Below are 16,408 nucleotides of genomic sequence, written 5' to 3' on the forward strand. Positions count from 1 at the left end.
CTCTCCTCCCTCTTGTCTCTCCTCCCTCTCGTCTCTCCTCCCTCTTGTCTCTCTCCTCCCTCTCCTCTCTCTTCTACTCTCTCCTATCTTTCCCTCTTTCTCGGTCTCTCCTCTCTTCTCTCCACAGCTGAGATCGGGGACTTTGACGAGGTCCAGAGTTTTCAGCACCTTCTTCACAACAAGTACATGCCTAACCAGGACGCTCTGATGGACAAGATCACAGAGTACCACCACAAGCACGTGTGAGTCACTCTACCTTTCTCTGGACCCTCCTGCAAAGTTGGAGTTTGGGTCACATACAAAGTGTCGACTACCGATCGCTGTCCGCGGTTCTGAAATTGCGATGTCTACGCGGTTGCCTATCGACAGGCTACCAGATGATGTGGTGTTTGGCTTTAATGGAGACGTGTTTATTTAGATTGGGTTGTCGTGCTTCGCTTCGTGTTTCTCGGAGCTACAGGCCTACGGCGTCACAATGCTGCTATGTACAACGTTGGCTGGTGGAAATCACGGATTTACTTGTTCAGTAATTAAAGTGGGAAATTCAAGCATTTACAGATTGTAAAATGTATGTTTGATTCAACCGCATACTAATCAGTAACCAATCAAATGTTTTGGGGAGGGGGGGGGGGGGGGTACCGTGCCTTTGGAAAATATTCAGAACCCTCGACTTTAATCCACTTTTTGTTACGTTACAGCCTTATTCTAAAATGGATTCAAAATTATAATTTTTCTCATATCTATACACAATACCCCATAATGTCAAAGCAAAAACAGGTTTTTAGAAATGTTTGCAAGGACTGTGTCCGAAGTACAGATCTGGGGAAAGGTCTCCAAGAACACAGTGGCCTTATAAATGAAACGTTTGTAACCACTAAGATTCTGCCTCGAACTGGCCGCCCGGCCAAACTAAGCAATCGGGGGAGAAGGGCCTTGGTCAGGGAGGTGACCAAGACCCGATAGTCACTCTGACAGAGCTCCAGAGTTCCTCTGTGGAGATAGGAGAACCTTCCAGAAGGACAACCATCTCTGCAGCACTCCACCAATCAGGCCTTTAACGGTAGACTGGCCAGACAGAAGCCATTTCTCAGTAAAAAGGCACATGACAGATTACATCAGGAAGATGAGAAGTTAGATGGTGATTTAGGTGCTGTAGATGAAGCTTGATGAACATCAGTAGCCAAGGCCCAGTGTTATGTAATGCAGTACTGTAGTGTCTAGCATCCAGCCAGCGTCAGAGCAGTGTTGTTGTTAATCTGACAGGTAACGTCCCTGTCCCGGTCCCTGTCTTTGTCCCTGTCCCTGTCTCTTTCCCTGTCCCTGTCTTTGTCCCTGTCTCTGTCTTTGTCTCTGTCCCCATCCCTGTCTCTGTCCCCGTCCCTGTCTCTGTCTTTGTCCCTGTCTCTGTCTCTGTCCCTTTCCCTGTCTCTGTCCCTGTCTCTGTCCCTGTCCCCGTCCCCGTCCCTGTCTCTGTCCCTGCGCCCACACAGATGGTTAGAGATGGTAATCCATAAAGCGCCCCCTGCCTTCCAGCATTCCCTGTAAAACTATTGTGGGACTGATGGAACAAGACTGTCCCTGTCCTTCCTTTCCCAGAATTCCAGCTGAGATGACTCATCCATTCCTTGGGTGTGTGCCAGGACCACTTCCTCCCTCTCATCCCTCCCTCCTCTGCTCTCTCTCCCAGCCTTTCCTCCCAGAGATGGGCACCAGTCCTAGGCTTTAGTTTTCCCTGGGTGTAGACGTTATCCCTAACCACAGATCTAGGATCAGATGACCCTACCCCTAGTCTTCCCTGGGTGTAGACGTTGTCCCTAACCACAGATCTAGGATCAGATGACCCCTAGTCTTCCCTGGGTGTAGACGTTGTCCCTAACCACAGATCTAGGATCAGATGACCCCTAGTCTTCCCTGGGTGTAGACGTTGTCCCTAACCACAGATCTAGGATCAGATGACCCTACCCCTAGTCTTCCCTGGGTATAGACGTTGCCCCTAACCACAGATCTAGGATCAGATGACCCCTAGTCTTCCCTGGGTGTAGACGTTGTCCCTAACCACAGATCTAGGATCAGATGACCCCTAGTCTTCCCTGGGTGTAGACGTTGTCCCTAACCACAGATCTAGGATCAGATGACCCCTAGTCTTCCCTGGGTGTAGACGTTGTCCCTAACCACAGATCTAGGATCAGATGACCCCTAGTCTTCCCTGGGTGTAGACGTTGTCCCTAACCACAGATCTAGGATCAGATGACCCATAGTCTTCCCTGGGTGTAGACGTTGTCCCTAACCACAGATCTAGGATCAGATGACCCTACCCCTAGTCTTCCCTGGGTGTAGAGGTTGTCCCTAACCACAGATTTAGGATCAGATGACCCCAAGTCTTCCCTGGGTGTAGACGTTGTCCCTAACCACAGATCTAGGATCAGATGACCCCTAGTCTTCCCTGGGTGTAGACGTTGTCCCTGACCACAGATCTAGGATCAGATGACCCCTAGTCTTCCCTGGGTGTAGACGTTGTCCCTGACCACAGATTTAGGATCAGATGACCCTACCCCTAGTCTTCCATGCCCCCTTTTACTCCCTCTATCTGCCCTACCAACCCCCTCTACCCTCTGTTCCCTCTGTGTCTGTCCTACCTACCCTCTCTTCCCTCTGTGTCTGCCCTACCAACACCCTCTACCCCCTCACCCTCTGTGTCTGTCCTACCTACTCCCTCTACACTCTCTGTCTGCCTTACCTACTCCCTCTACACTCTGTGTCTGCCCTACCAACCCCCTCTACCTCCTCTTCCCTCTGTGTCTGCCCTACCAACCCCCTCTACTCCCTCTACACTCTCTGTCTGCCCTACCAACCCCCTCTACCCCCTCTACATTCTGTCTGCCCTACCAACCCCCTCTACCCCCTCTACACTCTGTCTGCCCTACCAACCCCCTCTACCCTCTCTTCCCTCTGTGTCTGCCCTACCAACCCCCTCTACCCCCTCACCCTCTGTGTCTGTCCTACCTACTCCCTCTACACGCTCTGTCTGCCTTACCTACTCCCTCTACACTCTGTGTCTGCCCTACCAACCCCCTCTACATTCTCTTCCCTCTGTGTCTGCCCTACCACCCCCCTCCCCCCTCTCTGTCTGCCCTACCAACCCCCTCCCCCCTCTCTGTCTGCCCTACCAACCCCCTCTACACTCTCTGTCTGCCCTACCAACCCCCTCTATCCCCTCCACCCTCTGTGTCTATCTTACCAAACCGGGCCCCTCTCCACCCCCCAAACCAACCACTGTCCCTCAGGAGACCAGCCAGCCCAGATCAGAGCAGGAAGGATGGAAGTGCCTAATTCAGGCCCACATACAGGAAACAGGAAACTATTTCCACTCAGCAGATTTAGTAACTCAAAGTCTCTCGTGTGTTGGTGGGGAGGCGGAGGGCAATATATTATCCAACATATTGGTTAAGCAAGCATTAAGTTTATGGATTCTATTAGTTTAGTGGATTCTATTAGTTTAGTGGATTCTATTAGTTTATGGATTCTATTAGTTTAGTGGATTCTATTAGTTTAGTGGATTCTATTAGTTTAGTGGATTCTATTAGTTTAGTGGATTCTATTAGTTTAATGGATTCTATTAGTTTAATGGATTCTATTAGTTTAGTGGATTCTATTAGTTTAGTGGATTCTATTAGTTTAGTGGATTCTATTAGTTTAGTGGATTCTATTAGTTTAATGGATTCTATTAGTTTAGTGGATTCTATTAGTTTAATGGATTCTATTAGTTTAATGGATTCTATTAGTTTAATGGATTCTATTAGTTTAATGGTTTCTATTAGTTTAATGGATTCTATTAGTTTAATGGATTCTATTAGTTTAGTGGATTCTATTAGTTTAGTGGATTCTATTAGTTTAATGGATTCTATTAGTTTAGTGGATTCTATTAGTTTAGTGGATTCTATTAGTTTAGTGGATTCTATTAGTTTAGTGGATTCTATTAGTTTAATGGATTCTATTAGTTTAGTGGATTCTATTAGTTTAATGGATTCTATTAGTTTAATGGATTCTATTAGTTTAATGGATTCTATTAGTTTAGTGGATTCTATTAGTTTAGTGGATTCTATTAGTTTAATGGATTCTATTAGTTTAATGGATTCTATTAGTTTAGTGGATTCTATTAGTTTAATGGATTATATTAGTGTAATGGATTCTATTAGTTTAGTGGATTCTATTAGTTTAGTGGATTCTATTAGTTTAGTGGATTCTAGTAGTTTAATATACATGTATTCTATTAGTTTAATGGATTCTATTAGTTTAATGGTTTCTATTAGTTTAATATAAATGGATTCTATTAGTTTAGTGGATTCTATTAGTTTAATGGATTCTATTAGTTTAATGGATTCTATTAGTTTAATGGATTCTATTAGTTTAATGGATTCTATTAGTTTAGTGGATTCTAGTAGTTTAATATACATGGATCTATTAGTTTAATGGATTCTATTAGTTTAGTGGATTCTATTAGTTTAATGGATTCTATTAGTTTAGTGGATTCTAGTAGTTTAATGGATTCTATTAGTTTAGTGGATTCTATTAGTTTAATGGATTCTATTAGTTTAATATACATGGATCTATTAGTTTAGTGGATTCTATTAGTTTAGTGGATTCTATTAGTTTAGTGGATTCTATTAGTTTAGTGGATTCTATTAGTTTAGTGGATTCTATTAGTTTAGTGGATTCTATTAGTTTAATGGATTCTATTAGTTTAGTGGATTCTAGTAGTTTAATGGATTCTATTAGTTTAGTGGATTCTATTAGTTTAATGGATTCTATTAGTTTAGTGGATTCTAGTAGTTTAGTGGATTCTATTAGTTTAATGGATTCTATTAGTTTAATGGATTCTATTAGTTTAATGGATTCTATTAGTTTAATGGATTCTATTAGTTTAATGGATTCTATTAGTTTAATGGATTCTATTAGTTTAATGGATTCTATTAGTTTAGTGGATTCTATTAGTTTAATGGATTCTATTAGTTTAGTGGATTCTATTAGTTTAATGGATTCTATTAGTTTAGTGGATTCTATTAGTTTAGTGGATTCTATTAGTTTAATGGATTCTATTAGTTTAATGGATTCTATTAGTTTAATGGATTCTATTAGTTTAGTGGATTCTATTAGTTTAGTGGATTCTATTAGTTTAATGGATTCTATTAGTTTAGTGGATTCTATTAGTTTAGTGGATTCTATTAGTTTAGTGGATTCTATTAGTTTAATGGATTCTATTAGTTTAGTGGATTCTAGTAGTTTAATATACATGGATCTATTAGTTTAATGGATTCTATTAGTTTAGTGGATTCTATTAGTTTAATGGATTCTATTAGTTTAGTGGATTCTAGTAGTTTAATGGATTCTATTAGTTTAGTGGATTCTATTAGTTTAATGGATTCTATTAGTTTAATATACATGGATCTATTAGTTTAGTGGATTCTATTAGTTTAGTGGATTCTATTAGTTTAGTGGATTCTATTAGTTTAGTGGATTCTATTAGTTTAGTGGATTCTATTAGTTTAGTGGATTCTATTAGTTTAGTGGATTCTATTAGTTTAATGGATTCTATTAGTTTAGTGGATTCTATTAGTTTAATGGATTCTATTAGTTTAATGGATTCTATTAGTTTAATGGATTCTATTAGTTTAATGGATTCTATTAGTTTAGTGGATTCTATTAGTTTAGTGGATTCTATTAGTTTAGTGGATTCTATTAGTTTAGTGGATTCTATTAGTTTAATGGATTCTATTAGTTTAGTGGATTCTATTAGTTTAATGGATTCTATTAGTTTAATGGATTCTATTAGTGTAATGGATTCTATTAGTTTAATGGATTCTATTAGTTTAGTGGATTCTATTAGTTTAGTGGATTCTATTAGTTTAATGGATTCTATTAGTTTAATGGATTCTATTAGTTTAATGGATTCTATTAGTGTAATGGATTCTATTAGTTTAATGGATTCTAGTAGTTTAATATACATGGATCTATTAGTTTAATGGATTCTATTAGTTTAATGGATTCTATTAGTTTAGTGGATTCTATTAGTTTAATGGATTCTATTAGTTTAATGGATTCTATTAGTTTTATATTAATTGATTATTTTAGTTATTAGTTTCATACAGTGATCAGATTTATTTTTAAGGCGGTTTGTTGCACTGAATTAGTCAACATTTTTATGACATTTGTACAGAAGGAACAGTGGAAACTGTCCAACGTGATGTTAAAACGCTAACGCGTTGGTATATGTCCTGTGTGTCCCCAGAGGACAGACGCCATTAGAGTCAGACTATGATATGATAAAGTGTTGGTATGTGTCCTGTGTGTCCCCAGAGGACAGACGCCATTAGAGTCAGACTATGATATGATAAAGTGTTGGTATGTGTCCTGTGTGTCCCCAGAGGACAGACGCCATTAGAGTCTGACTATTATATGATAAAGTGTTGGTATGTGTCCTGTGTGTCCCCAGAGGACAGACGCCATTAGAGTCAGACTATGATATGATAAAGTGTTGGTATGTGTCCTGTGTGTCCCCAGAGGACAGACGCCAGCGGAGTCAGACTATCAGCTACTGGAGATCGCCCGGCGGTTGGAGATGTACGGAGTCAGGCTCCACCCTGCTAAGGACCGAGAGGGGACCAAGCTCAGTCTGGCTGTGTCTCATATTGGACTGCTGGTGTTTCAGGTACTGTATGTGCTCCAGATGTTAATCCACCAGGAACGTGGGAGTTCATTTCTGATCTCTTACCTTTTTTTAGTGCATTTTCTTAAAACTGCATTGTTGGTTAAGGGCTTGTATTCAGCATTTCACTGTGAGGTCTACTACACCTGTTGTATTCAGCATTTCACTGTGAGGTCTACTACACCTGTTGTATTCAGCATTTCACTGTGAGGTCTACTACACCTGTTGTATTCAGCATTTCACTGTGAGGTCTACTACACCTGTTGTATTCAGCATTTCACTGTGAGGTCTACTACACCTGTTGTATTCAGCATTTCACTGTGAGGTCTACCTGTTGTATTCAGCATTTCACTGTAAGGTCTACTACACCTGTTGTATTCAGCATTTCACTGTGAGGTCTACTACACCTGTTGTATTCAGCATTTCACTGTGAGGTCTACTACACCTGTTGTATTCAGCATTTCACTGTAAGGTCTACCTACACCTGTTGTATTCAGCATTTCACTGTGAGGTCTACTACACCTGTTGTATTCAGCATTTCACTGTAAGGTCTACTACACCTGTTGTATTCAGCATTTCACTGTAAGGTCTACTACACCTGTTGTATTCAGCATTTCACTGTGAGGTCTACTACACCTGTTGTATTCAGCATTTCACTGTGAGGTCTACTACACCTGTTGTATTCAGCATTTCACTGTGAGGTCTACTACACCTGTTGTATTCAGCATTTCACTGTGAGGTCTACTACACCTGTTGTATTCAGCATTTCACTGTGAGGTCTACTACACCTGTTGTATTCAGCATTTCACTGTGAGGTCTACTACACCTGTTGTATTCAGCATTTCACTGTGAGGTCTACTACACCTGTTGTATTCAGCATTTCACTGTGAGGTCTACTACACCTGTTGTATTCAGCATTTCACTGTAAGGTCTACTACACCTGTTGTATTCAGCATTTCACTGTAAGGTCTACTACACCTGTTGTATTCAGCATTTCACTGTCAGGTCTACTACACCTGTTGTATTCAGCATTTCACTGTAGGTCTACTACACCTGTTGTATTCAGCATTTCACTGTAAGTCTACTACACCTGTTGTATTCAGCATTTCACTGTGAGGTCTACTACACCTGTTGTATTCAGCATTTCACTGTGAGGTCTACTACACCTGTTGTATTCAGCATTTCACTGTGAGGTCTACTACACCTGTTGTATTCAGCATTTCACTGTGAGGTCTACTACACCTGTTGTATTCAGCATTTCACTGTGAGGTCTACTACACCTGTTGTATTCAGCATTTCACTGTGAGGTCTACTACACCTGTTGTATTCAGCATTTCACTGTCAGGTCTACTACACCTGTTGTATTCAGCATTTCACTGTCAGGTCTACTACACCTGTTGTATTCAGCATTTCACTGTGAGGTCTACTACACCTGTTGTATTCAGCATTTCACTGTGAGGTCTACTACACCTGTTGTATTCAGCATTTCACTGTAAGGTCTACTACACCTGTTGTATTCAGCATTTCACTGTGAGGTCTACTACACCTGTTGTATTCAGCATTTCACTGTAAGGTCTACTACACCTGTTGTATTCAGCATTTCACTGTGAGGTCTACTACACCTGTTGTATTCAGCATTTCACTGTAAGGTCTACTACACCTGTTGTATTCAGCATTTCACTGTGAGGTCTACTACACCTGTTGTATTCAGCATTTCACTGTGAGGTCTACTACACCTGTTGTATTCAGCATTTCACTGTGAGGTCTACTACACCTGTTGTATTCAGCATTTCACTGTAAGGTCTACCTACACCTGTTGTATTCAGCATTTCACTGTGAGGTCTACTACACCTGTTGTATTCAGCATTTCACTGTAAGGTCTACTACACCTGTTGTATTCAGCATTTCACTGTAAGGTCTACTACACCTGTTGTATTCAGCATTTCACTGTAAGGTCTACTACACCTGTTGTATTCAGCATTTCACTGTAAGGTCTACTACACCTGTTGTATTCAGCATTTCCCTGTAAGGTCATACCACTTAGGGCTGTGACTGGCATGGAATATTGGATGATGGTTATTGGTCAGCCAAATGACCACGGTCACCGTAATAATCATTTGGAGAAGGAAAAAGGGGAGGGGGGCATTGCCTAGGCAACCGAAGACTCGTCTGTCTAGCACCAAGCTTACCAAGGAGCAACAACGTTTCATCACTTTGTAGAGTCCATGTTACAGCAGAAACGGACTCAACCGCACGAATGCCCGGCTGGCCACGAATGCCCGGCTGGCTACGAATGCCCGGCTGGCCACGAATGCCCGGCTGGCCAGGAATGCCCGGCTGGCCACGAATGCACGGCTGGCCACGAATGCCCGGGTGACCACAAATGTCCGGCTGGCCAGGAATGCCCGGCTGACCACAAATGCCGGGCTGGCCAGGAATACCGGGCTGGCCACGAATGCCGGGCTGGCCAGGAATACCGGGCTGGCCACGAATGCCCGGCTGGCCACGAATGCCCGGCTGGCCACGAATGCCCGGCTGGCCACGAATGCCCGGCTGGCCACGAATGCCCGGCTGGCCAGGAATACTGGGCTGGCCACGAATGCCCGGCTGGCCAGGAATACTGGGCTGGCCACGAATACTGGGCTGGCCACGAATGCCCGGCTGGCCAGGAATACTGGGCTGGCCACGAATGCCCGGCTGGCCAGGAATACTGGGCTGGCCACGAATACTGGGCTGGCCACGAATACTGGGCTGGCCACGAATACTGGGCTGGCCACGAATGCCCGGCTGGCCACGAATGCCCGGCTGGCCACGAATGCCCGGCTGGCCAGGAATACTGGGCTGGCTGCTCTTGAGTCAGCTTTTCTTTACACACACACAAATATATACAGTGTTTGTGTTTGTATGTATATCATGTAGTGTATATAGTGGGGCAAAAAAGTATTTAGTCAGCCACCAATTGTGCTGTTCTCTTATGTTCCACCATAATTTGCAAATAAATTCATTAAAAATCCTACAATGTGATTTTCTGGATTTTTTTTCTCATTTTCTCTGTCATAGTTGAAGTGTACCTATGATGGAAATTACAGGCCTCTCATCTTTTTAAGTGGGAGAACTTGCACAATTGGTGGCTGACTAAATACTTTTTTGCCCCACTATATATACACTACATGATTGGATCTAAAGGGCCTGAACCATGAAAAACAGCCCCAGACCATTATTCCTCCACCAAACTTTACAGTTGGCATTATGTATTGCGGCAAGTAACATTGTCCTGGCATCAGCCAAACCCAGGTTAGTCCGCCAGACTGCCAGATGTGAAGTGTGATTCATCGCTCCAGAGAACACATTTCCACTGCTCCAGAGTCCAATGGCGGCGAGCTTTACACCCCTCCAGCATATTTTACCGTTTAGATTCTTCAAAGTAGCCACCCTTTGCACACTCTTGGCATTCTCTCAACCAGCTTCACCTGGAATGCCTTTCCAACCGTCTTGAAGGAGTTCCCACATATGCTGAGCACTTGTTTTTCCTTCACTCTGCGCTCCAACTCATCCCAAACCATCTCAATTGGGTTGAGGTCGGGTGATTGTGGAGGCCGTCTGACGCAGGACCCATACACGAAGAGATCATCCGTACACCTACTCTGCTTCTCACAAACGCACAGCGGTTGGAACCAAACATCTCAAATTTGTACTCATCAGTCCAAAGGACAGATTTCCATCGGTCTAATATCCATTGCTCATGTTTTTTGGACCAGGCAAGTCTCTTCTTATTGGTGTCCTTCAGTAGTGGTTTCTTAGCAGCAAATCAACCATCGACCGTAAATAAAAGGCAGAAGACTGTCTGGGAAGTTTTCTCTGTGATACACAATCTTATGTCCTGTCTGTATGAATGTTGTCCAACCAACTGAAACTCCTCTCTCCTATAGGGACACACTAAGATCAATGTTTTTAACTGGTCTAAACTCTCTCCTATAGGGACACACTAAGATCAATGCTTTTAACTGGTCTAAAGTCCGCAAGCTCAGCTTCAAGAGGAAACGTTTTCTCATCAAACTCAGACCAGACCTCAATGTAAGTCCTTATACCACGGCTTGGCAGAATACTACATTCTGATTGGTTGAAAGGGTGTTGATTTATTTCTCAGTAAATTCACAGCACTATTCGATGGTTAGTTCCAACACAGTGTTTTATCAGTGGCGTAGATGAACACAGCCCTTGTTTCTCCTGTTCTAACCAATGCTAAGCTATGTATTGACGATGTCTGTGCTGTGCCCGCCTGCAGCAGAGTGCATACCAGGACACTCTGGAGTTTGTGATGGCCAGTAGAGACTGCTGTAAGATCTTCTGGAAAATATGTGTGGAGTACCACGCCTTCTTCAGACTGTTTGAGGAACCCAAACCCAAAGCCAAAGCTGTTCTCTTCACCAGAGGGTCCTCCTTCAGGTTTAGGTAGGCTGGCTGGGTGGGTGGGTGGAGCTTGTAGAGGTTTAGGTAGGCTGGCTGGGTGGCTGGGTGGAGCTTGTAGAGGTTTAGGTAGGCTGACTGGGTGGGTGGGTGGAGCTTGTAGAGGTTTAGGTAGGCTGGCTGGGTGGCTGGGTGGAGCTTGTAGAGGTTTAGGTAGGCTGACTGGGTGGGTGGGTGGAGCTTGTAGAGGTTTAGGTAGGCTGGCTGGGTGGGTGGGTGGAGCTTGTAGAGGTTTAGGTAGGCTGGCTGGGTGGCTGGGTGGAGCTTGTAGAGGTTTAGGTAGGCTGACTGGGTGGGTGGGTGGAGCTTGTAGAGGTTTAGGTAGGCTGGCTGGGTGGGTGGGTGGAGCTTGTAGAGGTTTAGGTAGGCTGGCTGGGTGGGTGGGTGGAGCTTGTAGAGATTTAGGTAGGCTGACTGGGTGGAGCTTGTTGAGGTTTAGGTAGGCTGGCTGGCTGGGTGGAGCTTGTAGAGATTTAGGTAGGCTGGCTGGCTGGGTGGAGCTTGTAGAGATTTAGGTAGGCTGGCTGGGTGGAGCTTGTAGAGGTTTGGGTAGGCTGGCTGGGTGGAGCTTGTAAAGGTTTAGGTAGGCTGGCTGGGTGGGTGGAGCTTGTAGAGGTTTGGGTAGGCTGACTGGGTGGAGCTTGTTTAGGTAGGCTGGCTGGGTGGGTGGGTGGGTGGAGCTTGTAGAGGTTTGGGTAGGCTGACTGGGTGGAGCTTGTAGAGGTTTAGGTAGGCTGGCTGGGTGGGTGGGTGGAGCTTGTAGAGGTTTAGGTAGGCTGGCTGGGTGGGTGGGTGGAGCTTGTAGAGGTTTAGGTAGGCTGGCTGGGTGGGTGGGTGGAGCTTGTAGAGGAGGGGCCTGAGTGGACACTGCATGATAAATGTATATTAACCAGCAACAACAACACAGATTGATACTGGACTCAACAATGTAACCTTTCCTATTGTATCAGGGTCTTTCACTGACAATCCTTTTACAGGGACTGTGCTGCTTCATCAGACCTCTGTGTTTCAACATACTACCATGTTCTGTCTCTTTTATATCTGCAGCGGTCGGACACAGAAGCAAGTTTTCGATTACGTCAAGGACTCAGAGTTCCAAAAGGTCCCTTTTGAAAGGTGAGACTTCACCTGGTCTGGATGTCAGCCTCTCTTCCCCTGAGGCGTGTTTGTGGCTCCAGGTTCCCATGTCAATGTCCCTTTACCTCAACAGTTGATAGACTAAGCCTCGCCTGTCTACTCTCCCCACCAGGAAACACAGTAAGAAGGTGTCCGGCAGCAGCCTGACACCCCAGGATAGAAAGACATCCACAGTGCCACAAGAGGTCAGTATATCACGGTGACCTTACTCTCTTTGATTCATAGGAGAAGGTTTAGAGTTAGTGTGTGTTCTGGTCTTTATTTCACAGAGTATCCCTTTAACTTCTCTCTCTCCCTCCTCTCCAGAGTGCCTCAGTGAACCAGACAGACTCTCCTCTCAGGTTGACCCTCCAGGCCCCGGTGGACGACCCTACAGTGACCAACGGCCACCAGGCTGGACCAGGGGGACCAGAGGCCCAGGCCCTACCCTCCACCACGGGACACCCAGAGCAGCAGATCTCAGGTCCAGTCCGGCAGGCAGCTGAAGGCAGCAGCTCTTCTATCTCCTACATCCACTGTTCTGGTATAGATAGAGAACGAGGCCAGAGGCAAACGCTCACACACACATGTCAATGATGAGGATGAACCCCTGGGGGTTACTGTTAGCCCCTCCCCCAGGGTTAGCTCCCTGCCACTGTTAGAGCCTCCCTCAGGGTTAGCACCCTGCACTGTTAGCCCCTCCCCCAGGCTTAGCGCCCTGTACTGTTAGAGCCTCCCTCAGGGTTAGCACCCTGCACTGTTAGCCCCTCCCCCAGGGTTAGCGCCCTGTACTGTTAGAGCCTCCCTCAGGGTTAGCTCCCTGCCACTGTTAGAGCCTCCCTCAGGGTTAGCACCCTGCACTGTTAGCCCCTCCCCCAGGGTTAGCGCCCTGCCACTGTTAGAGCCTCCCTCAGGGTTAGCACCCTGCACTGTTAGCCCCTCCCCCAGGGTTAGCGCCCTGCCACTGTTAGCGCCTCCCCCAGGGTTAGCTCCCTGCCACTGTTAGCGCCTCCCCTAGGGTTAACTCCCTGCCACTGTTAGCCCCTCCCCCAGGGTTAGCTCCCTGCCACTGTTAGCGCCTCCCCCAGGGTTAGCTCCCTGCCACAGTTAGAGCCTCCCTCAGGGTTAGCACCCTGCACTGTTAGCCCCTCCCCTAGGGTTAGCTCCCTGTACTGTTAGCCCCTCCCTCAGGGTTAGCGCCCTGCACTGTTAGCCCCTCCCCCAGGGTTAGCGCCCTGCCACTGTTAGCGCCTCCCCCAGGGTTAGCTCCCTGCCACTGTTAGCGCCTCCCCTAGGGTTAGCTCTCTGCCACTGTTAGCGCCTCCCCCAGGGTTAGCTCCCTGCCACAGTTAGCGCCTCCCCCAGGGTTAGCTCCCTGCCACTGTTAGCACCTCCCTCGGGGTTAGCTCCCTGCCACGGTTAGCACCTCCCTCGGGGTTAGCTCCCTGCCACGGTTAGCGCCTCCCTCAGGGTTAGCTCCCTGCCACGGTTAGCGCCTCCCCCAGGGTTAGCTCCCTGCCACTGTTAGCACCTCCCTCGGGGTTAGCTCCCTGCCACGGTTAGCACCTCCCTCGGGGTTAGCTCCCTGCCACGGTTAGCACCTCCCTCAGGGTTAGCTCCCTGCCACGGTTAGCACCTCCCTCGTGGTTAGAGGCGTATAAATCGTTACTTTAACTGGAGGCCAATCAGCCTTCTAAATCTAGAGTACAATTTATATATTTTAATTCTGTACAGCACTTTTACTATCGTGGGGGGGGCTTATTTTTTATACACACTTTAGACTTGTAGTTTGTGACATTATACTTTGGGTTGGGTTAGGGTTAGGGTTAGGCCCATGAGGGTTAGGGTTAGGGTTAGGGTTAGGCCCATGAGGGTTAGGGTTAGGCCCATGAGGGTTAGGGTTAGGGTTAGGCCCATGAGGGTTAGGGTTAGGCCCATGAGGGTTAGGGTTAGGGTTAGGCCCATGAGGGTTAGGGTTAGGGTTAGGCCCATGAGGGTTAGGGTTAGGGTTAGGCCCATGAGGGTTAGGGTTAGGGTTAGGCCCATGAGGGTTAGGGTTAGGCCCAGGCCCATGAGGGTTAGGGTTAGGCCCATGAGGGTTAGGGTTAGGCCCATGAGGGTTAGGGTTAGGCCCATGAGGGTTAGGGTTAGGCCCATGAGGGTTAGGGTTAGGGTTAGGCCCATGAGGGTTAGGGTTAGGGTTAGGCCCATGAGGGTTAGGGTTAGGGTTAGGCCCATGAGGGTTAGGGTTAGGGTTAGGCCCATGAGGGTTAGGGTTAGGCCCATGAGGGTTAGGGTTAGGCCCATGAGGGTTAGGGTTAGGCCCATGAGGGTTAGGGTTAGGCCCATGAGGGTTAGGGTTAGGCCCATGAGGGTTAGGGTTAGGCCCATGAGGGTTAGGGTTAGGCCCATGAGGGTTAGGGTTAGGCCCATGAGGGTTAGGGTTAGGCCCATGAGGGTTAGGGTTAGGCCCATGAGGGTTAGGGTTAGGCCCATGAGGGTTAGGGTTAGGCCCATGAGGGTTAGGGTTAGGGTTAGGCCCATGAGGGTTAGGGTTAGGCCCATGAGGGTTAGGGTTAGGCCCATGAGGGTTAGGGTTAGGCCCATGAGGGTTAGGGTTAGGCCCATGAGGGTTAGGGTTAGGCCCATGAGGGTTAGGGTTAGGCCCATGAGGGTTAGGGTTAGGCCCATGAGGGTTAGGGTTAGGCCCATGAGGGTTAGGGTTAGGCCCATGAGGGTTAGGGTTAGGCCCATGAGGGTTAGGGTTAGGGTTAGGCCCATGAGGGTTAGGGTTAGGGTTAGGCCCATGAGGGTTAGGGTTAGGCCCATGAGGGTTAGGGTTAGGGTTAGGCCCATGAGGGCGGCAGGTAGCCTAGTGGATAGAGTGTTGCACTAGTAACCGAAAGGTTGCAAGATCGAATCCCCGAGCTGACAAGGTAAAAATCTGTCGTTCTGCCCCTGAACAAGGCAGTTAACCCACCGTTCCCAGGCCGTCATTGTAAATAAGAATTTGTTCTTAACTGACTTGCCTAGTTAAATAAATATCTAAATGTAGCTCAGTACACTTAGCTGGTGAAATACTAAGCAGTAGTTTGTGGATTAGTCAGGATCAATACACGTTGAGAATGTTAGGAGCTGTAAGGTTATTTTATCAGCCGTGCTTGATGTTCCTTCTGCCCTCCCCGAACACCGACCCAGCCCAATCCCTCCCCCCTGTATCAGCAGTCATCCAAATCATCAGTCTGTCTGACCCCCCTCCCCCTTCCTCTTTGCTGTCTGCTTGGCTTGACTCCTGGCATGTAAACAAGATAGACATCTCATTGTTGTTCCTTTCGGCCCTGATCCTGATTTCTGTTCTTTTGCAAATCCAACATGGCCGCCGCTTCATCCTCATCATTGTCATTTGTTTGATTACATTCTCTGACAACACATTATATTTAGAATTAAAAACATGACAAATAAATCAGACTATGTTCAAAGCTTCTATGCCGTTGAATGCTGTTTTTCTGCCAGCACTGTTGTGCTTCTCTCCAGGCTGTTTCCTCTGTCTCTCTATCTACTGTGTTCCACTGTTGTGCTTCTCTCCAGGCTGTTTCCTCTGTCTCTCTATCTACTGTGTTCCACTGTTGTGCTTCTCTCCAGGCTGTTTCCTCTGTCTCTCTACTGTGTTCCACTGTTGTGCTTCTCTCCAGGCTGTTTCCTCTGTCTCTCTGCTGTGTTCCACTGTTGTGCTTCTCTCCTGGCTGGACACTTTACATTTAACTGGACACTTTACATTCAACTGGACACTTTACATTACTTTACATTCAACTGGACACTTCACATTACTTTACATTCAACTGGACACTTTACATTACTTTACATTCAACTGGACACTTTACATTAGTTTACATTCAACTGGACACTTTACATTACTTTACATTCAACTGGACACGTTACATTACTTTACATTCAACTGGACACTTTACATTACTTTACATACAATTGGACCCTTTACATTCAACTGGACCCTTTACATCACTTTACATTCAACTGGACACTTTACATTAAACTGGACACATTACATTACATTACATTCAACTGGACACTTTACATTCAACTGGACACTTTACATGACTTTAC

At 46.0% G+C, this 16,408-nt stretch overlaps 1 protein-coding gene across 4 annotated transcripts in view; it reads left to right on the forward strand.

Moving 5' to 3' along the window:
* The window catches only part of LOC110515620 (FERM, ARHGEF and pleckstrin domain-containing protein 1), a 99,962-nt gene that overhangs the window by 41,879 nt on the left and 41,675 nt on the right, over positions 1–16,408 (forward strand). For all 4 annotated transcript variants that reach the window (XM_036973380.1, XM_036973379.1, XM_036973378.1 and 1 more), the window contains exons 7-13: positions 128–242; positions 6,559–6,706; positions 10,682–10,777; positions 10,989–11,155; positions 12,218–12,286; positions 12,420–12,492; positions 12,614–12,830. In XM_036973380.1, the coding sequence (XP_036829275.1) occupies positions 128–242; positions 6,559–6,706; positions 10,682–10,777; positions 10,989–11,155; positions 12,218–12,286; positions 12,420–12,492; positions 12,614–12,830 (885 nt within the window). The remainder of the gene's footprint in view (positions 1–127; positions 243–6,558; positions 6,707–10,681; positions 10,778–10,988; positions 11,156–12,217; positions 12,287–12,419; positions 12,493–12,613; positions 12,831–16,408) is intronic.

Source organism: Oncorhynchus mykiss, unplaced genomic scaffold, assembly GCF_013265735.2.
Source record: "Oncorhynchus mykiss isolate Arlee unplaced genomic scaffold, USDA_OmykA_1.1 un_scaffold_240, whole genome shotgun sequence".
Lineage (NCBI taxonomy): Eukaryota > Metazoa > Chordata > Actinopteri > Salmoniformes > Salmonidae > Oncorhynchus > Oncorhynchus mykiss.